Source organism: Ambystoma mexicanum, chromosome 2p (assembly GCF_040938575.1).
Source record: "Ambystoma mexicanum isolate Mex_15411 chromosome 2p, UKY_AmexF1_1, whole genome shotgun sequence".
In the NCBI taxonomy this organism is placed as follows: domain Eukaryota; kingdom Metazoa; phylum Chordata; class Amphibia; order Caudata; family Ambystomatidae; genus Ambystoma; species Ambystoma mexicanum.
The window spans coordinates 59,577,072-59,602,014 of NC_090923.1; the positions used below are offsets into that span (position 1 = coordinate 59,577,072).

Consider the following 24,943-nt stretch of genomic DNA (forward strand, 5'->3'; position numbering starts at 1 on the left):
GGCGGAAAGTGACTGACCGGACCGCCACAGCGTAACTAGCGTTTCCGCCATTGCACGAAGGAGCAAAGTGCGGCCCATTCCGACCCATCGGGCACGAGCACCACGGCATGGCGGAAGTGCAAAGTCCGCGATGGCGGAAATGACCCCAAAACGGCCCACACCGCCGCCGTACGGCGCCCTAGGTGCAATACCGCCACCCATCTCAGCGGACACCGCAGTGTGCGCCTACCGGAAAGTACGGTGACCGGAAATATACGGAAACGGAAGTTAAAACATGGGCCCGGAACGGGAAACATCCCGCCGTACACCCATAAAACCACGAAATCCACACAACCACTATAAACACTACCCTGAGACACACCCCAACCCATCATCCACCCTAGCGAAACCAAGAAAAATGGGAAAAGTAGCGAAGAAAGCGTGCGACCGCAAGCGGCAGGTCCACTTCTCCCGTGAGGAACTCACCGTGCTAACAGAGACCCTCCAGGAGAATGCCGCAGCCGTCTTCTCCACGCAAATGACCAGGACGGCACTTGCGAACAAGAAGGCCATATGGGCTCTGGTGGCACTGCGGGTAAGTGCGGTGGGGACCGCACCCCGCACCTCACAGCAATGCCGTAAGCGATGGGACGACCTGCGGATACGCGTCCGCAGCATACTCTCTGCCAACCGCAACATTGCCACAGCCACCGGGGGAGGTCCTGAATCACCCATCAAGTTGACCCCCTGGGAAGAAATCTGTGCCTCCACCATCGGAATGGAGAGCATAGAGGGAGTCGGAGGGATGGAGAAAGGAGTGCAGACATCCGAAGATTCAGGTAGGTGGCCCTAACAAAACAATGCCAAATCCACAATGTCCAATCATGTGAAGTACCATGCGTCCACATAGTGCAACAGAAACACATGTCCAGGAGAACGTCCACACACATCGGCCTGATAGCGCACGTTAAAACCCACAATAAATACATAAATAATTAAAAACCCCTAATACACGCACTACACGTGCAGCAGGCACACCCTAACTGCAGGCTGCCACACAACTGCACCCTCACTCCACACACAAATGAAACCACCTCCAAGGCCCCGACCCAAATCACCCTCAGGTACCACCCCAATGCATGTGATACAATGCCATTCCAATTCCCACAGACCCATCAATAACCCTCGCCCTCCTTTACTCCACCACAGGGTCCGATCCAAACGACGAGCTCCAGGACACCCCTACCAGCACACCTGCAAAGAGGGCCAAGACCAACGGCCAAAGACCCTCCACCTCAGCTGCACGCATCAAGACACGGCAGCAGCACAAATCAGGTGGCAGCACAGAGGAGGGAACATCAACAGGCACCCCAGCAGCCAGCATGCCCACACCACCACCACCACAGGTCCCCCCAACGGATGCCACAGAAGGCACTGGCTCCGGTGGCAGCAGCACCATAGGTGACACCCCATTGATGGCAGCATGCTCCGACACAGAAGACGGGGATGTCGAAGTCAGATCCATCCATGACCTCTCCCAATCCCCCTGTCTGTCCGATCCCGTACAACCTGAGGATACCACGGAGGGGCACCCACAAGACGACGACCGGCCATCCCCCACAAGCCCTGTGGCAAGGCAACATGAGGACAACAGCCCCTCTGTGACACCCCCGCAAATGGCCATGGCCCAGCAGAGGCAACAGTCCCTCGACCAGTTAATCGTGCAACAGCAGCAACTGGCCACGCTCCTCAAGGACCATGCCGATGAATGTGGGGGCACTAAGGCAGACATAGAAACATCAACTGAGACACTTAGGGCACAAATGGAGAGTAGCACCGAGAGCCTGAGAGTCCAAATGGAGAGTAGCACCGAGAGCCTGAGAGTCCAAATGGAGAGAAGCACCGAGAGCCTGAGGGGGGAACTGCATGCGACGTCCAAAGACGTATGTGCCGAACTTGCCGCAGTGCGCCGTGTGCTCACTGAGCTCTCACAAACCCTTAGGGACATGCATGGACGTGAGCAGGCAGAGACATCATCCGTTGCAAGTTCCGTCCAGGGCAGCCCCCAACGTAGATCTGGGAGGAACCTGCGCTCCACAGGCAGGGGTGCCCCTGATACCCGCAGAGGGGGCTTGCAATAGCGACTGCCCACTGACAATGAGCATCTTTGGACACTGGTGTTCGGGGGGGAGGTAGGAGGGTGGAGGGGGTGTGTTGGGCTCACTTGGGTGGCGGGTCGATAGGGTGTTCAACATGATATCACATATGCCATAAACAATGCACGACCAACCAATGAGATGTGTGGACAATGATCTTTGTGTACTAGGCCATCATAGGCGTACAGTCCATATTGTGCATGTCCCAGACACACACAGTGCCACGAGTCCCGTGTCCATGTATCAGCCACCAGGCGTGAGTGCTAGAAGCATACATCAATGAGATGCTGACGAATTTCACGGGCCTCCTGTGCCTCGCCGACTCCTTGAGGTGCTGCCACATCCCCACCCTCATCCTGACCATCTTCAGGTGCATGCAGTTCTGCGTCAGGGGGCATGGGCACATTTCTACGTACGCACATGTTGTGGAGCATGACACATGCCATGACCATCTTTGCAACCTTCTCATGGCGGTACAGGAGTGCCCCGCCAGACCTGCTGAGGCAGCGGAAACGAGCCTTCAGTAGGCCGAATGCCTGTTCTATGACTACACGGGTACGTGAGTGGGCATGGTTGTAGTCCTCCTCATGCTGGTCCCGTGGGTTCCGGACTGGTGTGAGGAGCCATCTCTTCAGTGGATATCCAGCATCACCTGTATGTGGACGAGAAACGTATGATGTGGAATGCCATTGCTACGTACGCCCCCCCCCTTCCTGCCAGGTCATTGCCGAATCACATACCCCACATTATCATGCATGTAATGAGACTCACCGAGTAGCCAGGATCTGTTCCCTGCGTGTCGCTCCATGTAGCGTGGTATTGTAGAGTTCCTCAAGACCATAGAATCATGGGTTGATCCAGGGAATCGGGCACAACAATGTGTAATGATCCTGTTGGAGTCACACACCATTTGTACATTCAGAGAATGAAATTGTTTTCGGTTGCGGTACTGGGCCTCCATGGCATGTGGGACGACCAATTCCACATGGGTGCAGTCGATGGCACCAATGCAACCCGGTATGCCGCCAAGTGCATGGAATCCCACTTTTGTGTTGGTAATTTCCTGCTCCGAGCGTGGTAGGGAGATGTAGTCGTCTGCGTGCTGCAGGAGGGCATCGAGCACTTGCAATAGTGTCCGTGAGAACAGTGGCTGAGAAATGCCATGCAACTGTCCGACTGTGTGCTGGTAGGTGCCTGTGGCCAGGAAGTGGAGTACAGACACCACCTTCAGTAGGGGTGGGATGGCGGTTGGGCTATCTATCATGCTGACAAGGTCAGCCTGTGTCATGGCCACAATGGCGGCTATGGTGTCCCGGTCCAAACGGTAGAGGGTGTGGATCTGCTCATCAGTGAGGTTGAACGGATGTGCTCGGAGGCGTGGGATTGCGGGCTGCCTGCGTGGTGGTAGTGGCTGTGCTGGCGGCCCTTGCTGGCCCTGCCTTGCCCTCCTCCTCCTCCTGCGTCTCCTCCGTGCGGCCGGTTGTAGTTGGTGTTCGTCTTCTTCTTGGAGTTGGAGTACTTGCAGTGCTATCAGGTCCCCCAGGGCCAACATCGCGAGTCCTGCCGGTAGCATTTCGGTGTGGGTGTGGGAGGAGACTGGGTGTGCAATTTATGTGTTTTCAGGCTGTATGGCCTCCACCTGTGGTGATTCATTCCACCTGTGCAGACTGCTCTCCCCTTTGGCCGAGCACGTCCCGCGCACAACGCTGCAATTCGGGGAATGGCATCTTGCTATTGCAATCATGTATTTGTACCCGATGGCCGTGTAACATTGGTTGACATGTTCATTCTGCTGTGGTCCCATTGTTTCACATACTATCAGTGCAGTCGCGGACAGACTTGTGAAGGGTCAGTGGAACGTGGTACTCGGGTAACGGTGGGCCCTCATGCATCACTGTACCGAGTTGCACCGACGGGCGGGGCGTCCCATTTGTGGGTGTAGGCAGTTGCCATTTTCACACACAGCCGCACTAGATGGTTTGATTTGTGATTTCAAGCGGCCACAGATGCCTCTTCGACGTGATGTTGCAAATGAGGAATTCGAAGGCCGGCGCTTTCGGTTATCAGCTAGCGGCGAGGAGATGCCCACAGGTCTGACTGCAAATATAACGTTCTATTGTTCAATGTCCTTGGGACAGGGGCCATGGCGAGGATGCAATGATTGACATGAATAGTTTGGGATGCGCAATAGAGAAGTGGCCGATGAGTCCGGACGTTCCCAAATACATGTTGCTTCACTACACTGGAATTACGGGCTGGGGCACAGTGGATTTTGCAGGCTGCATGACGCACAGACTCAATGGATATTTCTAATGTCATGTGAGTAAATATTCAGGCGTTTTCATACCGGGATGAGGGAATGATGCATGGATGCATGGGCAGGTGATTTGATACAGAGTTTGCCATGTACAGGGCTTCTTGGGATCTATCCGCCTCCCTTGCGCTATGTGATGCAGGGCTGCCATAGTGGGACCATCGTCTATCTGGCCATGTTGAGCCCTCCCTGTCTCGACGCGCCCTCAGACACTTGTGTCCATGCAGGTTACCATTCCCATCTGATGGATTGTGTTTTCACAGACGCATGCACAGGTACACTCGTGTGTGATGGTGTTTCCACCTCGATATAGATAGTTATGAGTCGCAAGTGGTTTTGGGGTGGTGATGATCCTTTGGAGTGGGCTAGCATGCATATGGCTGTGGATTTAGTGTGATCATTGAAGTGAGTTGTTCGAATGTAGTTCTGATGGCCATTCTGTTCTTTTTCTTTTCTTATGGTTGACAGGTATCTCCTCCCCTTTTGCCACTGCCATCTGTATGCCACTCCTGCCGATGGGTTTTACTCCCGACACCTGCTGCTTCGTGTTAATCAGTGGAGCAGCATTACGATCTTATGGGACGATCGCCAATGGGCCACATGCCCTTACGCAGTACTGGTGGCTCGGAGCAACATTTCGGCCTTTCAGCTGGACTAGTGCCTCCCCATTGGGACGGCCCTGCGGTTCTGTGCGCTTCCATGTTGCCTTTTCGTACGTGAATGTGGCTCTGTGTACCATGAGGGAACAGGGCGTCACACAAGTAGTGGCTGGTCATTTCTTGCGGATGCAGCCCACAATGGTGAAATGTGTTTTGGAGTTCATGGCCTAATGGCTGTATGGGCTTGGTGATTTTGTTGTGCATTAATTTTCTATTCTGATTTGGCCCGTGTAGCGTTCTTCTTTGCAAGTGATGTGGCATATGCCTATTTGGGGAGCGGTGTATTGTGAGGAGATCTGCATTGGGTTCCAGCTTCGGAGTATAGTTGCGTGGTACTGTGCTGGGCGCGTTTGCCTACGAAGCCCAGTGAGGTCAGGGATGAGGGCTGCCAATATGACTGTTTGAATGATGTCATGCTCAGGGGCGGGGGATTAGGTTTTGTGTAACAGATGCCGGTCAGCCAGGTGGACTGGTTGAATGATGTGATTTTCGGAATGTTGCTGGTCACAGGTGCCTGTGTTTGCGTGCATGTCTTGGTGGGGGACTGTGGTCATGTCCATTGGAATGGCTTCTGTATTCGTGCCATCTGTGCCCTGCAGCTCCCATTGGCCCCTGTTGTGTTTCTTTTGTTCGTTGGCATGCATGGGTGTCTTGTGCATTTCACTGGTTGCATTGTGACTTCATTGCACCTACGGGGAGTTGTACTTTGTGGGCAGGGAGCGGTGTACAGGCACTCAGTGGGGCCGTTTACGGTTGATTCGCGATGCCGTACTTCTCACCATGGCGGTATGGTACATTCCGCCATGCTTGATGGCGTTAGGTACATGTCCGCTAGGGTCAGAATTGGCGTACCCTTGCACCATGGTGGTTTTTGCGGTTTGGCATGGCGCGCGCGTACTTGGTGCAGTTAGCGTTGGCGTTCACTACGGTGTTGCTAATGGCTTCGTACTTTGCGGTGACGGGTCATAATCGCACCGAGCGCTATTCGATGGCGGTCTTGCATTTCCGCCATCGTTTTTCGATTTCCGCCAGGGTCGTAATGAGGGCCATTGTGTATAGTTATATAAATAAACTATCATATCATATCATAACCCTGGGCCTCTAGGATAGTCTTCTCAGAGACAGCGACCCTCGGGTTAGGGTGTCGTCTTCGTAGAGATGTATAGCGATTTTACCTTTTGGGATCGTGGCAACCTGAGGTGTTACATTTAAACTGAATAGGTAGGTGACAAGATGGAACTCCCAAACCTGCCATGAATAGAAGGGGATCTGAAGATTTCATTTTTTTATGAAGACATGGAAGGTTGCAGGTTTAGTACTGTATTCGGCCTAAAGTGGAACTAGTGTATGGATGCCATAGTAACACGTCTTATCAGCCAATCAGAATGCAATCTATAATGGTGCTTTGCTCTGGCCTGGATGATGGGCTCTGCGCTGTTACTATCTGAATCCACTATAGAATAGGGTAAATAACGCTGTTAGCACCCTGGGCCCCACGTGTTAATAGTTTTGTTATCATTGTCCCGTTGCCATTTCCTTGATGTGGAGGTGAGCAGCAGGGACCCGTACATTTGCTGTCCTGGAAATTGACCAAGGTGGTTTAATGGGGTTATGGCTGGAGTTTGGGCGGGGATGGTGGAGAGAGGAAAGTGGTAATTCAAAGATGTGGGGAGACTGTGGAGCGATGGAGGAGAGAGGACCCAGGGCACTGGACTGTGAAAGAAAATTGCACCCGGCAGGAGTGGAACAGGAGTCGCGCATAGAACAGAGGCTTATAATGACATATACAGCCATGATATGATAGGATATGTCATTTATAACGCATCTGTACACAACTGTTTCTAGGCGTGACAAGACAGACTAGGGGGGGAAGACAGAGGGCCTCATTACGAGGTGGGCGGTAAGGGATTACCGGCACCGGTAAGGGCACCGGTGCCGGTAATCCTTTACTGCCCTACTACGAGGTCCCTTAGTGGGTCCCTTCCTTAACGCCTGGTTTTACCAGGCATTATGGAAGGGACCCGTTAAGGGACTTCAGAGCTAATAACGGTACTGCAATTTGCGGTACCGTTATTAGCACTTTCCCCCTTCCCATTGAGGCCTATGGGGGCTGAAATGGGAATGGGGAATGGATTTTTCAATAGGGATTTACTGGTCCCGCAAAGGTCGGAATAGACCGGTAAGTCCCCATTGAACGGGACCGGACACAGTACCGATATTGGAGGTAGTCATGGCGCTAAAAGCGCCATGACTACCTCCACCCTCGTAATGAGGCCCAGAGGGTGGATGAGACAAACGATCTTACTAGGCCTTGTGTCATTCAGATCGTGCAAGTGCGACAGCATAAAAGTGCAGGGGGAAGGGAGAAGTGCCAAGCAGAGGGAAAGGGGAGTACAATCATGGCAGCATTGCTCTGAGTGAGTGCAGCCAGGGCAGCGCGGCTCTGGTTAAGTGCAAGGAGGCCGGGGCTGTAGAGGTTACAGTTACTGCCCCTGAGTTCGTGGTAGGGCCAGAGGCAGTGCGGGGAAGACTGATCGTGGATGAGCCTGGTTCCCAGTGAGACTCTGAGGGTAACCAAGCAACCAGTCGGCGCAGCAGACAGATAGGTCAGCAGAGGAGAGAGAGAAAGCAGCAGTGCTAACCTCCGGAATAGGCCTCTTTCCATACATTCTGATTTGTACAGCAGCCCTGCAACCAGCCCAGAAACAATAGTCTTCAGCTGTGTAAAGGCAGAGACGAATATGTTCAGTTTACTGACTGCAAACTAAGAAACACAATCTGTGTAAAGCTTATTGCCACTATCTCCATGGTCATTAAATTAACATTACAAGTTACTCATGTGTGCTCTTCACCCCAACAATAAAAACAGCTTTCGGTGCACTTAGAGAACTCCATGTGCCGCTCGCCTGGATTGGCTTTGACACAAGCCATTATCACTTGCCAACTTACCACCCCATTGGGATGTCCACTCAAATCGACGTAAAACCCAAACGTCCACTACGTCTTTGGAGATTGAGGACTCTCAGGTGGCCCTCACCTTCTGGCTTGACAACACAAGTAGGTAACAGACATTGGGGCTGATTCATTGAATTTGTGCGCCAAAAAACAGGGATTTGTGCGCCATTCTGCCCGTAAATCCCCATTTGTTAAACAGGGATTTGTGGGCAGAATGGTGCCCAAATCCCCTTTTTTCGGCCCACAAATTCCATGAATCAGCCCCATTGTTCCTTGAACTTTCCAATATGATTCTCTTTGGCTATCATCTTTTCATACGAAAATGTGAAAATATATGCAATCTTACACTAACAAACAAGTGGGGGCGACTGATGAGAATTGTGGTTGCATTCAGTGGTGCACACTTAACTCTGGTGCAGGCTATTCCTCTGATTCATGCTGTTACTCTGGTGCATGCTATTAATCTGGTGCTTGCTATTACTCTGGTGCATATTATTACTCTGGTGCACACTATTGCTCTTGTGCATGCGTTAACACTGATGCATGCTTTCACTCCGGTGCATGTTATTCCCCTGATGCATGCTATTACTCTGGTGCATGCTATTGTTCTGGTGCTCGCTATTCCTCTGGTGCATATTATTACTCTCGTGCTTGCTAGAACATTGGTGCACATTATTACTCTGGTGCATGCTATTACTCTGGTGCATATTATTACTCTTGTGCATACTATTACTCTGGTGCATGTTATTCCTCTGATGCATACTATTACTCTGGTGCTTGTTATCATTTTGGCACACATTATTACTCTGGTGCATGCTATTGCTCTGGTACATTATATTGCTCTGGAGCTTGCTATTACTCTGGTGCATATTATTACTCTGGTGCATGCTATTACTCTGGTGCATATTATTACTCTTGTGCATACTATTACTCTGGTGCATGTTATTCCTCTGATGCATACTATTACTCTGGTGCTTGTTATCATTTTGGCACACATTATTACTCTGGTGCATGCTATTGCTCTGGTACATTATATTGCTCTGGAGCTTGCTATTACTCTGGTGCATATTATTACTCTGGTGCTTGCTATTACTCTGGTGCATATTATTACTCTGGTGCATGCTATTACTCTGCAGCATGCTTTTTCTCTGGTGCATGCTATTCTACTGATGCATGCTACTACTCTGGTGACTGTTATTCCTTAGATGCATGTTGTTCCTCTGATGCATGCTATTACTCGGGCACATGCTATTACGCTGGTACATGCTGTTCCTACGTTGCATGCTATTACTATGGTACATGCTGTTCCTCTGTGCATGCTATTACTCTGCTGCATGCTATTACTCTGGTGCATGTTATTCTACTGATGCCTGCTACTACTCTGGTGACTGTTCCTTAGATGCATGTTATTCCTCTGATGCATGCTATTACTCGGGCACATGCTATTACGCTGGTACATGCTGTTCCTACGCTGCATGCTATTACTATGGTACATGCTGTTCCTCTGTGCATGCTATTACTCTGCTGCATGCTATTACTCTGGTGCATGTTATTCTACTGATGCCTGCTACTACTCTGGTGACTGTTCCTTAGATGCATGTTATTCCTCTGATGCATGCTATTACTCGGGCACATGCTATTACGCTGGTACATGCTGTTCCTACGCTGCATGCTATTACTATGGTACATGTTGTTCCTCTGGTGCATGCTATTACTCTGCTGCATGCTATTACTCTGGCAGATGCTATTACTCTGGTACATGCTGTTCCTATGCTGCATGCTATTACTATGGTACATGTTGTTCCTCTGGTGCATGCTATTACTCTGCTGCATGCTACTACTCTGGCAGATGCTATTACTCTGGTACATGCTGTTCCTACGCTGCATGCTATTACTATGGTACATGCTGTTCCTATGGTGCATGCTATTACTCCGGTGTTTGTTATTTCTGTGGTGCATGTTGTCGTTTTGTGAAGGATGTGATTGGTGCTTTTAATATTTTTTTGTAGTCTAAGATTTTTGAAAGGCTGTGTCTGGTACCATTTTAGTCTTTTGCCAAATTTGCAGTAAAATGACACATCGGTGTAAAATAACAATGGTGCGTATGTTGTTGCCTGTATGTGAGAGGGTATCTATATAACACCTGCAGAGCACACTAATACCTGTGCAGCACCTTATGTCGCACAGGATAATGCTCTGGCCTCCACGTCGCCATCAGCATCGAGGAGCGGCGCAGACGTCCTTAACTGGTGCAATGCGTCATGCACATTAATAAATGACGTCACACCCTGGACCTCAGCGTTCTGCCAGTCGCAAATAGTGCTGAATTTGGGGTTAGAGGAAGATCTACAGTAGTCTGTGCAGGCCGGTCACGGAGACACATATGAACTACAAGCCCCATCAGCCATAGCCAGCACAGTCAATGTTGAGGGATCATGGGAATTTTAGTCTAAAATATCTTGTGAGCTCCAGGTAGATGACCCCTGATCTAGGGAGTAGACACTGTGACATTTACAGATTTGTAGCGTAAGGACTCTATGATACCATTTTCGATGGCAGCCTCCACATCTCTTGTGCTGTGAGTAACTCAAGAGGCTCTTTGCCTGCCTAGAAATCGGAGAAGTTAATGTTAACGGGTCTTGCATGACGCACTGTCGGCACTTGCATGGCCTCTTGGCGCTCTGGCGGAACTGCAATGGGAGCAGGTTGGGGGTCTGTTAGTGGGGTTGAGAGGGAGAAAAGCAAGAGAGCGGTGATGTGCTGTTGGCAGCTTCAGTTTGGAGAAACCGGTCACTGAGCGTTGGTGCGTTTTCGGTTGGTAGCCGTCATGTAGTGTTGAGGTGTAATTGTGCATGGTTTATTTTCATGTCGGCGAAGGCCTGGTAACTGTGGATACTATGCCACCTGGGAAAGGACACAGAACACTCCGAATTAAAGTCCCGTTAAGGTTTTTTTTAAACAAGGTTGGGGCAGGAAATGAACCTTTAGAATAGAGAAAGCGTGTGTGGAGGTCATGAAATTGACGCATGTGGGTGAACTGTTTCTAAGAAATGCTGCACTTCAGGAGGGTATGTTATGAATGACAATCCCAGGTGGATTCACTGTAACCCCCGGGCTTGATTTCCTGTCTATTTTGTTGAATATTGTTTTAGTAGCTTGAGTAACTACAGCCCAATGTGAGCAGGTAATTGCTGTGACCCACCAGAGGGGCCCTTCAAGTCTTAAATCCATTTCATGCTTTCAGGAAATCTGCACAAAATATATTTGATTAAAAAAAGGTGTTTTGTACTTAGTCGGGGTTGGCATGAAAACCTGGAGGCCTTATAGTTCTTGAAGAATGGATTTGGAGCCTCCTAGGGTACTGTGATGGAACCCCAGCCTATCTCCTTAAGGTGGGTAGCAGGAAGGTGGCCTGGTGCAGCCACCCACCTTGTGATGCAGGGCCTGGAGGGGGTAGAGTGAGAGTTCCCTGGCTGCCCTTGCCACTCCACATGCAGCTAGCATGGGCTAGTCACATGCAGGGGTATTGCTATAGGAATGTCGGGACTGTTGGGACTCGGGGCTAGCCTTTTGGTTGTAGCCCCTGAGCTTCTATCTGGGGCTACAATCCAAAGACCTGGCGCTATATCCCCCCTAGAACTCCCACTAGCAATGCCCCTGGTCACATGCACACCACATTAAATGCTTACCCACAAATGCTGCACAAAAACTGGCGCAAAGGAAAGGGCCTCAGAGCCTTTAACACCGCAGCAGAGGTCGAAGTGTAGAAAAAGAAGTAGTGGAACTATATTCCCTGCTGACCTGCCCCCACTCCCCAAAAACCTCATCGCCAGACCCCCTCCCACGTGCAATCCAAACCCCCAAACACACCTGCTGTTTAAGGGAATGTTCAGTGCAGTGCACTGAACTCCAGGTTTCAACTGCTTCCTACTCTTTCATTTTGAAACTAAATCATTCCGGAACGGTTTCTTTTTAAAATAAAAGTATAGGAACAGTAAAAGTAGAGGAGCACTCTCCAACCCACTTCGACTGCTGCACCGTGCAGAAAGGTTCACAGAGCATTGGTTAAAAAGAGCAACGACACCACAGTGAGAACTGTCAGAGGCAGAGGCAGCTACGCATACGGGGCCCGGATGACGCCAGGGACCACGAAACAGAATCATACACACCTGACATAGACATACAATCAACAAGTATTCAAACCAGACCATCCTTCGCACATCCTATTCCTGCAAGCTCAGCCTCAGCTGGAGTACAGACTATTCCCAGGTTCAAGTACAAGATGGGGGGGCTGTTCCTCTGCCCTCCTGGCAGCCAAACTTTGGAATTCATTTCCATGCTATTTATGCCTTTTCTAAGACCACCTTGGATTTAGAAGCATCCTGAAAACTATTCTGTTCCCTACATAATGTACGATCTTAGCTTTTGTCTGGGGGGCGTCAGGTGTTAGGATTTCAGCGTCACAATGGCTCTTGCGAGGCGAGATGTTTGTGCTTTGGAAACACTTACCTACCCACCTTGTAGACAGTGGAGCCAACTTTTGACTTTCCCGGTGTGCGCTGGTGCACAGAGTTTAGGAAAGTTACATTTAAGGTATGGAAACATTTAGTGGTTACCGGGTCCCAGAGCACCCACGTCAGTGGTCGGAGTGGACGGGAGCGGTTGGGAGCGGTGCTCCGCTACTTTTTTAAATTAAGAGTTACTGTTCCCATACTTTTATCTTAAAAACAACCCGGTCCGTAATGGTTTCGTTTTAAAATAAAAGTGTAGAAAGAGGTTGAAACTTGCTATTCAGTGCACTGCACTGAACATTCCCTTAAACTACAGGCACATTTGTTTAGGGTTGTGTATTATGTGTGGCGATGGGGTTCATGGGGAGCGGGGACGGGCAAGCAGTAAACATAGTTCCACTACTTCTTATCGTACAATTCGACCACTGACCCAGAAACGTATAGGCACAATAGAGTGAACTGTTCCAGCAGCTATGCTTGGAATGCCAAGCGGAGAAGGGGGCATTACCCTATGTCTGGAACAGGGGCATGATAGGGCAGGAGCACCTTTTCCAGGCAGTCAAACTTATCATCTCCTTCAGCTTCTCCCACCTGGCTTCCGGCTCGCCTCTCCTTTGTGGACATTCTGCTCCTCTCCACTCTGTCTGCAACGCCTCCATAAGGCGGCTCTACTGTCCTAGCTGGACTGCCCGTTCCTCTCCAGTCTGTCTAAAACACCTCCATAAGGCTTAGCTTGTCTTTACCCCCTGGAGCCTCTATCCCTGCCTCCCCCCTGGAGCCTCTATCCCTGCCTCCCCTGCTTTTCCCGGCGACATTATGTATGGGAACATTATGTATGGGGACATTATGTATGGGGACATTATGCATGGGAACGTTATGCATGGGGACATTATGCATGGGGACGTTATGTATGGGGACGTTATGCATGGGGACGTTATGTATGGGGACGTTATGTATGGGGACGTTATGCATGGGGACATTATGTATGGGGACATTATGCATGGGAACGTTATGCATGGGGACATTATGTATGGGGACATTATGTATGGGGTCATTATGCTATGGGAACGTCATGCATGGGGACATTATGTATGGGGACATTATGCATGGGAACGTTATGCATGGGGACATTATGTATGGGGACATTATGCATGGGAACGTTATGCATGGGGACGTTATGTATGGGGACGTTATGCATGGGAACGTTATGCATGGGAACGTTATGCATGGGGACATTATGCATGGGGACATTATGTATGGGGACATTATGTATGGGAACGTTATGCATGGGGACATTATGTATGGGGACATTATGTATGGGGACGTTATGCATGGGGACATTATGTATGGGGACGTTATGTATGGGGACATTATGCATGGGGACATTATGTATGGGGACATTATGTATGGGAACGTTATGCATGGGAACGTTATGCATGGGGACATTATGTATGCAGACGTTATGTATGGGGACATTATGTATGGGAACGTATGGGGACGTTATGTATGGGGACATTATGTATGGGGACATTATGTATGCGAACGTTATGCATGGGGACATTATGTATGGGGACATTATGTATGGGGACGTTATGTATGGGAACTTTATGCATGGAATCGTTATGCATGGGGACATTATGCATGGGGACATTATGCATGGGGACATTATGCATGGGAACGTTATGCATGGGGACATTATGTATGGGGACATTATGCATGGGGACATTATGCATGGGAACGTTATGCATGGGGACATTATGTATGGGGACGTTATGTATGGGGACATTATGCATGGGGGCGTTATGCATGGGAACGTTATGCATGGGGACGTTATGTATGGGGACATTATGTATGGGGACATTATGTATGGGGACATTATGCATGGGGACATTATTACCTCTGCTGCTTTACATTTTCTCCTCTCTTTCAACTCTCCTACGCTTCACCATTTTCTTTGCTTTGTGTTCAGATGTTTGCATGTCTTCATATCTTTTATTGCTTGTTTCGTTATGCTCTCTTCCCCGTTCTCTTCGCCACGAATCCTTACGTCTACTCTCAGTCCCTGAACCTAGTTGTGCCTCTTCTCGTTTCCGCTCCTTCTCCATGCTTGCCCCTAAACTCTGGACACCCTCCCTCTTTCTATTTGCTCCTCTTCTACTCTTCAAAACCTTCGTACCTGTTTAAAACCCCATTTACTTTGACAAAATGAGCGCTCCTGTCTCTGTTCTGTTTATTGCATTTTCTAATGTATGGGGTGTTGTCTTGGTTCATATGCAGCGCTGGGGTGAATGTGATTTATAAATTCCCCAAAATATAAATACAAATGATAGCAATGTCGGAAAAATCCCTTTCTCAAAACTACTCAAAAGCCAAAATTGTTGGCATCAGCAATCTTTTTTTGGCCAACCTTTTCACTCTTGTCAATACATGAGGAGGTCCACTGACCTCATTTTAGTCATAGATATGAACTGGTCAGTGTTTATGGACATAAGCCTTTATAAATTGCTATTGAAATGTGCAGCCCTAGATAGGGCCATGCGAGGACACGTGCTTATTCCGAGGGCAACTTTGGGATTCATTCTATTGTATTTCACACTCTAGTGCCTAGAGCTTTTTCACCACTGTATTCCGATCACCATAAGCCATTTCGCCAGAATATAAATGTATTTATAAAACTACATTTTTCAGCAAAGGTAAGGTGATTCCCACCTACTCCTCACTTTGTTTTATGTATGGGACAACAAGCAGGCTTAAATACGTACTGACATGCAGACGCGTCGTCTAGGATCTGACGTCGCGCAACTGTACTTCAAGATTAACTCAAAATGATTATTCCAAAAATCAGTACACCAGGAACAAAAATAGTGTGCTAGTGGGAGGAGAATTCCCCTCATTTTTACCAATTAAGGAGCCAGGAGAAGGGTTGATCTCCAAATGTCACTTTCCTAAACACACAGAGATTGCTTTACCAGCAAACATTCCATTAACCCTCCAGTTGGAATGCATCGCAAATGCAACATGAGCACTGAAAAATATCAACAGTGACTGCCATTATAATTGCTAAATTATTTAACATCCAATGCTGAATAAATAATACCTGCACCTGTTTTCCCAAAACTGGTGTGGTGCCTTATTCCATGACACTTCATCCCATGTCATATTTCACCATGTGAACCTGGGTCACATCTTATACTGGAACGCAGCTCCTTAGAAGCTAGAAGGCAAAGATAATTAGAGTAGGGAGAGTCTGCCCTGAACAAGACTTACTGTTATGCCCAATGCATCCAGAGCTGGATTGTGGTGAAGTAGACTTTGAGGTGATAGTGTGTGGTTGAAGATCCAGACCTTCAGGTACTGTTGTGTTATAACCACATACTGGCATACGGTATGCCAGTGTTTCTGTTTTGAAGTGGGGCTTGCAGGGCTCCAAGCAAACAATGAAGATCAGGGGGGACCGTTTGGAACCCTTGGGTACAGACAACTTGAAATAGAAGGGGGGGTCACTGCAGGCTTCTGTTGGCACACATTGGAAGCTTTCTGCAAGGAACAAGGACATTCATCAGAAGACTGGCTATTGGATCCACAAGGGGGGAGCAGATCCGGGGGGTCTATAGTGTCCAGCGCAGTGTAGCGGCCTGGGTGGACTGACGGGCATGGACAGCCATTGTCTGCTGTGTATAGAGCCTCTCACTTGTACGGTGGGGGTTTTGGTGCTAGAGTTTTACATCGAACAATCTGGAGGACTAATATTCGCCGTGGTGTTCTTGATATCCTGTCATCAAGATCTCTTACATATTACATGCCTTTCCTATAACAATCACATGATGGTCCCTCTGAAATGTTCATCACCCGCAAGTTTGTGCTCACGTTTCATTCACAGTTGGTTATTATCGCTATCACCACGATTGATGCGACTCCTGCATTCAACAAAAATCACACAGCAACAAATAAATAAGCGGTATTACCCAAATTGACCTCTTACAATTGACCTTTTGTCCTAATTGACCTTTTCACAATTGAGCTTTATATTATTCAAGTTATTTTATATATGCATTGGGTTGGTTTTGGATTATAAATAAGGGGATTGGGTGGAAGGTTGTGGTTATTTTTTTATTGGTGGCGAGTTGCGGGGGGATTCCCCCCGCATATATGTCCTAATTGACCTTTAAAATTAGGTCAATTCTTCCGAGGTCAATTGTGAAAAGGTTAATTAGTATACAACCAAATAAGCATCTGTTTCAAAGCATATTGGATGACATTTAGAAATAGACCAAGCCGGATGGACGAAGCAGGCTCCGACCGGCCTACAGGGCAATAGGGCAATGCCGGAAGTGCCAGCCCATGATTCTAGAATGGGTCAGGTTTGTCTGACAGAATGCGCCACTTTCTTGGCCAGAGTGGGCCGGTTTCATAAGTTACTACACTAGTGTTAACCAATGTTACTAAGCAAATATGTTTTCAAATGCATTATTGGCAACATAGTGTATCCATTATTGTGGATTGTACTCAAACAGTCTGTTCACGAACGTAACGAACTGCAACGTGTGATTGTGGGTCCGTTTTTCTTTGGTGCCTGGATGGATGGTATGCCCCAGTCCGCCCCTGCTTTGTTGCTCTTTGTTGTTAATGTAGTCAGCTGTGCAGTGTGTTTCAAAATGGCACACAATGGTCATAACTTGTTTTCTTTTAATCTACAGAATGGACGAGAACTACAACCTCCTCCCCCACGGAGTCAATTTCCAGGACCCCATTTTTCCAGAGTCTTCGGAGAACCACCGGATGTTTTCAAGCCTCTTCCAGTTCTCGAACTGTACCGCTGGCACGGAACCGCAAATGTACACCCCGGATTGGGACGTCCAGGAAGACCACCGGGTGAGGTGCATGGGTGGTTGTGCTGCTTCGCTTGAGACGAAGATCTCAGCCATGACTAAGCAGACATTGCAGAGGCAAATTTGGGGATTTTCTAACAGGGTAGTGCTCCTGCTAGGCTGTGGGCCTTAGGCAGAGTTGTAATTCTAGCAGCTAGTTATACTTGGGATATCATATGCCGATCTCTCTTCCTCTCTCCTTTTCTCACTCTCTCACTCCCCCTCTCTCTCTATGGCAAATAAGCAACGCTGTCAGGGGCTCGTTTGCTAGAGCCGTCTGCGACAATGTCTTCTGCCTGGCCCACAAGGTTTGCGCGGAGCGGCCCAGGTGGGTGGGCTCACCACCCGCTACTTGATGCAGGACCCAGGAGTGGCATGGGAAAGATCCTCGGGTTACCGCCCGCAACACTAGGGGCCCAGAGCAGGGGCCTGCTACGTTAGGACTGCTACACCTAGAATGAAACTAGAGAATCTACGGGTCAAGTAGTCACATGCCCGCAGTGCTTATTATTATTCAGAGTGCTTCTGCATGGAGGGACCATTGAGGCGTGGGAGACATGAAGATCCCTCCTGCTGCCAACAGGGGGCGATGTGTGTGTGTATCAATGCATCCAGCAGTCTTAAGGCCAAAGGACAGGAACTCCAAAGAGAAGGGGCTGCCCAGCCACCAACAGTTTCATTCGTAACCCCTGGGACGAGAAGAGGGTGGCGGTTAGATGAACAGAGATATCTAGTAGGTACCTAGGGGACAATTTCCACACAAAGGTAAAAGTCCTCTTGCCCATGGAAAGCTTGGTGTACCAGCCAGAGGGCCTTAAACCTAACCCCGCTCTCGACCTGGAGCCAGTCAAGTTTGTTCAGCACAGGAGACATATGAGCATAACCTGGTGACCCGGCAACCAACTGATCTGCGGAGTTTTGTAAAATCTGAAGTCTCCTAAGATAGAATTTGGGCTGAGCCAACAGAGCTGCATTACAATAGTGCAGGATCCCCATAACAGCCGACAAAGCCACAGGTCCCCTTAGGTCAGAAGGCACAAAAGGAATAACCTGCACTGCATCTGGTGCTGATCTGAAGATCCGGAGAGAGGGAAGCAGGTATTTTTACACCCAGATTCTGAACATAATCAACCCGGGAAGGGAGTTCACCTAGGCAGGGTGGCCAAAAGTCCATAGACCAGAGGGAACGAGGAGCAGGAGGACCGACCACTAAAACCTACGACCAGTAAAACCTCGGTTTTGTCTCCATTATGTTTTAGTATATGTGGGAGTCAAATTCTAGAACACATTATTACTAAATAAATCAACTCATACAATTCATGAAAGAGAACAATGCATTAGAGAATGTATACAAGAATTTAAATGATGAGACAGTGAATAAGAAAAAAACAATTGACAATACATGGAAAACCCTTCACAAAACCAAGTAGGGACCCAGCTTTAACAAAAGGAAACAACTGAAGAAGGAGGCAGCGGTAAAAATAAACGAAACAAAACAAAAAGCAGGTGACCACATCAATGCAATAGAGAGAAATTGAGGAAAGACATTCTCAAGAGTTGGCATTTACGGGATAAATAGTTAACGCTTCAGGATTTTGATCTTCACGTCACAACAGTAACCGACCGGTTTCGGTGTGAAGGAACTATTTGAACACGTCTTCATCAGGGAACAACATAAGGGATGGCCTCGACCACGGTGTAAAAACCACTATGAAAAGGTTCTTGTGGGCGGGCAATCGACTGGAAAACTCAGTCAAAGGACTGCCAAGGTTTAAAGCAAGTTGCGTGCTTACAAGTCCCAACGGTTCTGACTCGTCCAGGAGCGGAAGCAGAAAAACGTCCACTCTTCTAACGAATGCCAATGAAGTGCAATACTAAAATTAATAGCTAGCACTACAGCAGTAAAATACTATAACTCAGAGAGAGCACAACCCACTCCTTACTGGGTGCTGGGAACAAGAGAACTTGTTTCAATATCTCACAGGTTCCCACCTCATTTACCACCTCTTCCTCACATTCTCTTACCACCTCCTGATGTTCACTTTCTTGCCCCTCCTAAGAACCCTTCTTCCCTTACCTTCTACTCTATAACCCCCTCAAAAATCTGTTCTCCCACCTTTCTCCAAACTGCTTCCTCTCGCTTAAACCTCCTCCAAGCGTCTTTCTTTCTATCAAACCGCCCCCATACTCGTGCCACCATCTCCTACCCCAGCTATTCATGCAGTTTGAATGTGAACCCATGTTTATACAGCTCAGCAACCCTTGTGGTTGTGCTTCCTGTGAGTGTAAATGAGTGAGGGGCAGTGATTGGTTATTTCTAAACTGGTTTACCTGGGTGGGATTTGGGCTTTGAAAGATGGACCAAAGCTTCATAAGACTGAACCACCATTTTGGGCTTCAGTTTCACCCCCATGTGTTTCCCAGGACAGCCCGCAATGTTTCTCTGACGTGTATGTGAGCTGAGACTTGAGCTCATGGCTCCCATGATGTAGCACTCTAATAGGTTTTTCTCAACCTGAACCTTTTTGCCTGGCTGGGACACTGTACATGCATCCCAACACTCTTACTGCCATCTGATCATTTGGCACCAACCATCTCTTCTTTCTACATTCCATGAATGCCCCCCGCTATCAACAACACTGTTGTCTCTAGAATCGTATCTGCACACCAATATTAGCAACTCCCTCTCTGGTCATATCTATTGGACGACTTAATATATGATAAATTTGCAAAAATACCCATTCTATCGTCTACATTTTCAATTTCTTTGCCTTACTGAAACCTGTCTCTCCCCCTCCAACAGTGCCACTTCTGCATTCTTACCTTACTCTTCTTTTGGTTTCTCCCAAACCCCCCCTCCCTCGCTCTCATGGAGATGGTACAGGCATTCTCTAGCACTGCTCTTGGTCTCCTTCCCCCCTGTACCTAACCAGCTTCTATCCTCCTACTCTACCATTTGTCGGCCTTCTCTAGTCCTTCATTCCCTGGCATTCCTTACTATCTACCATCTCTTCAAACCACCTTCTAGTTTCTCTGATGAACCACACTCTTAACTGTCGATCCTTCTCCCTGACTTTCCTTTATTCTACCTAATTGGAGACTTTCATCTTCATGTATCTTCTACTCATGACCCCTCCCTCCTTATCCCTCTCCTTCTTTCTTACTCTCTACCTCTTCTTCCATCCCCTCCCTCCCACATCTCAGGCTCTACTTTTAATCTTATTTTTTCTACTGTTCCTTCCAACTCTCCAGTCTCTCTCCTTCCCATTTACTTATCTGAATATTTTCTTATTTCCTTCAGCTCCTTCCTTTCTGAAATTCCACTCCTTTCCCCTCCCTTATTTCTCCAGCGTTATCTGCGTACATTCTCCCAATCTATATTTTTCTCTGCTATCTCCTCCACTCTATGCTCTATTGACTTCCTCTCTACACTTTCTCCGGACCAAGCCATCTCTACCTTAAATAGCAATCTTTCCTCTAACTTGAACTCCCTCCCTCCTTCATCCCCTTTTATACTGTCTTGTAAACCTCTCGACCTTGGCTCGCCCCTGCTATTCGTTCTCTTTTTTCATTTCTTTGTAAAGCTGAGCGCCGCTGGAAACAATCTTGCTCTAACAATGATCTCCTTCATCTGTCCAATCTACATATAACTCATCTCTTCTTCCTTCTGCCCAAAACCTTTAATTTTCTTCCCTTTGCACCTTTCTTTCACTCCACCCCATTGTCTATTTCAACTTATCAATAAATTACTTCCCCTCCCCTTCCTGACCCATAATCCTCGTCTATGCTCCATCCCTGATCCATAATCCTCGACTATGCTCTCTGCATCTGACTTGGATATTTACTTTAACTCTAGAGTCTCTACTCTTTGTTCCTCCTTTTCTCGTAACCCTTTCCCCTGCCTCTCCCAATTGTCTTCCAATAACCTCCTTTCTCATCCTCGTTCTCCTGTTATTCCCCACTGAATGATGCAGGCACCTTCTACTTTCTCTCTCATGTCCACCTACTGGCTTCTCCTCTTGATCCTATGCATGCATCTCTCCTCGCCCAAGTCTATCCTTTACTAATACCACATTTAAATGCCTCTCTCCCCACTTTTCTACTACCTTTCAAACTTCAAACTATCATTCCAATAATAAAGAAACCCTCCCTGGATTCCTCTACCCCGTATAACGTTCGACCTACCTCCCTCTTCCCCTTCCTTTCCGAACTCTTGGACAGAGTGGTCTATTCCAAAACTCTACTCATCTTAATTGTAACTCTCTTTTCCCGCCAGCCCAATCTGGCTTTCGTCCCACACAATCCACCAAGACTGCTCTTCTCCACGCCACTGACTGACTTCTCTTTGCATTATACACTTTCCTCCTTTCTTATACTTTTGGACCTCACCGTGGCATTTGACACTGTTGACCATCAAGCTACCGAACTCTCCTTTATGCTCTTTCTTCTCTCTGCTTTTCTGGCTCTGTTCTTCAGTGGTTCCACTCATACCTCCCTGCTCGTACTTACTCTGTCTCCTGATCAGGTATTTCCTCACCCCCTTTCCCTTCTATAGGGTGTCCCACAAGGTTCTGTTGTCGGTCCCTTGATATTTTTTATTTACACCATCCCTCTTGCCTCACTTATTGAATCATTCATTCTATCATGCCACATTTACATGGACGAACCACAGATCTTATTCTGCTGTCTGCCTTTTCCGATTCTCTTCATTCCTACATTTCATCCTGCTTTCTGGCCGTCCAATCCTGGATGTTCTTCTGCTTACTCCATCTAAAACAGAGATCCTCTTCTTTTCCTCCATCGTCTCCTCTACCCCACCCTTCATGTTGTCTGTTTTCATTCCCCCTTACCTTGTTTCATTCTTTTCTATCGCATGCAGTCTGGGCCTTACCTTCAAGTCTGCCCTTATATTCTCACACCATATTTCTTCTACTCCTCAAAACTGTCAATGTCATCTCTTTAAGAATCATAAGATCTGTCCCTTTCTCTCATTTCAGGCAACTAAGCTCCTCATCTTCTCCTGTACTTTTTCTTCACTAGACTATTGCTCAACTCTCCTAGTTGGCCTTTGCTCTTTACACCTTGCTCCACTCCACTCCATTTATAACTCTGCCAATCGCCCCCTTTCTCTCTCACCTTATATATCTTCTATAACTCACTCTCTTCCTTCTATCTCCCTTATTCCCTTGGACTCTCACCTCCAATTCGATTTTTTCTCTATTGTTTTTTAGTGGTACCCCAATCTCGCTCCTTCTTATCTTTCTTCCTTGATCTTCACCTTTGTACTTTCCCGTTCACTCTGTTCCCAGCATCTACATCTTTTCACCTCTCCTAAGCCTCCATGTGTCCCTTCACAGTTTCACTCCTTCTTATCTTTCTTCATTGATCTTCACCTTTGAACTTTCCCGTTCACTCTGTTCCCAGCATCTACATCTTCTCACCTCTCCTAAGCCTCCATGTCTCCCTTCACGGTTTCGCTCCTTCTTATCTTTCTTCCTTGATCTTCACCTATGTACTTTCCAGTTCACTCTGTTCCCAGCATCTACATCTTCTCACCTCTCCTAAGCCTCCATGTGTTCCTTCACGGTTTCACTCCTTCTTATCTTTCTTCCTTGATCTTCACCTTTGTACTTTCCCGTTCACTGTGTTCCCAGCATGTACATCTTCTCACCTCTCCTAAGCCTCCATGTGTCCCTTCACGGTTTCGCTCCTTCTTATCTTTCTTCCTTGATCTTCACCTATGTACTTTCCCGTTCACTCTGTTCCCAGCATCTACATCTTCTCACCTCTCCTAAACCTCCATGTGTTCCTTCACGGTTTCACTCCTTCTTATCTTTCTTCCTTGATCTTCACCTTTGTACTTTCCCGTTCACAGTGTTCCCAGCATCTACATCTTCTCACCTCTCCTAAGCCTCCATGTGTCCCTTCACGGTTTTGCTCCTTCTTATCTTTCTTCCTTGATCTTCACCTATGTACTTTCCCGTTCACTCTGTTCCCAGCATCTACATCTTCTCACCTTTCCTAAACCTCCATGTGTTCCTTCACGGTTTCACTCCTTCTTATCTTTCTTCCTTGATCTTCACCTTTGTACTTTCCCGTTCACTGCGTTCCCAGCATCTACATCTTCTCACCTCTCCTATGCCTCCATGTGTCCCTTCACGGTTTCGCTCCTTCTTATATTTCTTCCTTGATTTTCATCTATGTCTCCCGTTCACTCTGTTCCCAGCATCTACATCTTCTCACCTCGCCTAAGCCTCCATGTGTCCCTTCATGGTTTCACTTCTTTTCTCTTTGTGCTCCCAAAGTCTGAAACTCCCTTCCCCCTGAAACCACTCTTCCCCGTCGCTCCTCATTGTCCACTCCTGTCCTAAAGATCACCTTCTTCTGCCTCTTTCATCTACCTACCTGTGTCATCTGTTCATTGTAACGTTTATTGATGTACCTCTTTTGTTGGCATCACTATTGTATTGCACTGTCAGAAATTTAAATTACCCAGGGTTATATTTTTCAAACAGGGGAGCTAGATCCCACAGATTAAGAGGATAGCAAAGCGCGCAGAGCAAGGGTTCGGGGGGCTTTTTCCAATGTATTGGCTATACGGGGGTTGGAGACTAGATTAGTGCTCCAAGGTCATAGAGAGCAAAACCCAGGCTTCACTCCTCCATTGTAGTAAGATTTGGGCTCTTGCAAATGGCAGCTCCGTGGATAAAGGCCAGAACATTATCTTGAGGAAGGTGGCGGGCTGTATTTATTTTAATTTTATTTATTGTATTTGTTATATGCCCAAACCCGGGGGTATCACGGCGTAAGTTACAGAAACTTGATCTCTGGTTACAGTGAGACAATTGTTACACAGGCAAAAGATAAAATATTACATTACAAGCAAGGATTAAGGGTTAACAAAGTAGATTTTAGAGGACAGATAGACATAACTTTGTCAGTCAAAGTGTCAACCCTACAGAATGGGGAGGCAGTGCTAGTACTTTGATGGATCTGGTAGTACAATTCGTCTGAGCATTACTATTTATTGAAAAGCCAGGTGGTTTTCAGGGTTTTCTTGAATCTTGGTTGGGATGGCTCATTGCTCAAAATCACGGGCAGGGAGTACCATGTTTTTGGGGCTAAGACCTGAAAACTACTCCCCCCTGCCCGTGTGAATTTGAAATATGGGATGCAGAGATGTGAGCTATTGTTAGATCTCAGAGTTCTTGTCAAGGTATTCAGAGTGACTATATTGGTGAGGTCCATAGGCGCCATCTTGGCGAGACATTTGTGTGTGATGCAAAGGGTTTAGAAGAGTATACTTGCCTTGATAGGAAGCCAATGGACTTCCCTTCTAGTCTTTGACATATGGTCAGGTTTTTTTGATGCCAAGTGCTGCTCTCAGGGCTTTATTTTGTAAGAGTTGAAGTTTTGCCAAATTTGTATTTGAGGAACCTAGATCACATTACAGTAATCTAATTTCAACAAGATTAATGCACGGGCAAGAGTGATTCGATTT

General features: G+C 47.6%; 1 protein-coding gene across 1 annotated transcript in view; it reads left to right on the top strand.

Moving 5' to 3' along the window:
• Positions 1 to 24,943, top strand: part of LOC138566201 (coiled-coil domain-containing protein 3-like) — a 214,563-nt gene that overhangs the window by 170,966 nt on the left and 18,654 nt on the right. The window contains exon 2 of the mRNA XM_069643252.1: positions 17,272 to 17,446. Coding sequence (XP_069499353.1) covers positions 17,272 to 17,446 — 175 coding nt within the window. The remainder of the gene's footprint in view (positions 1 to 17,271; positions 17,447 to 24,943) is intronic.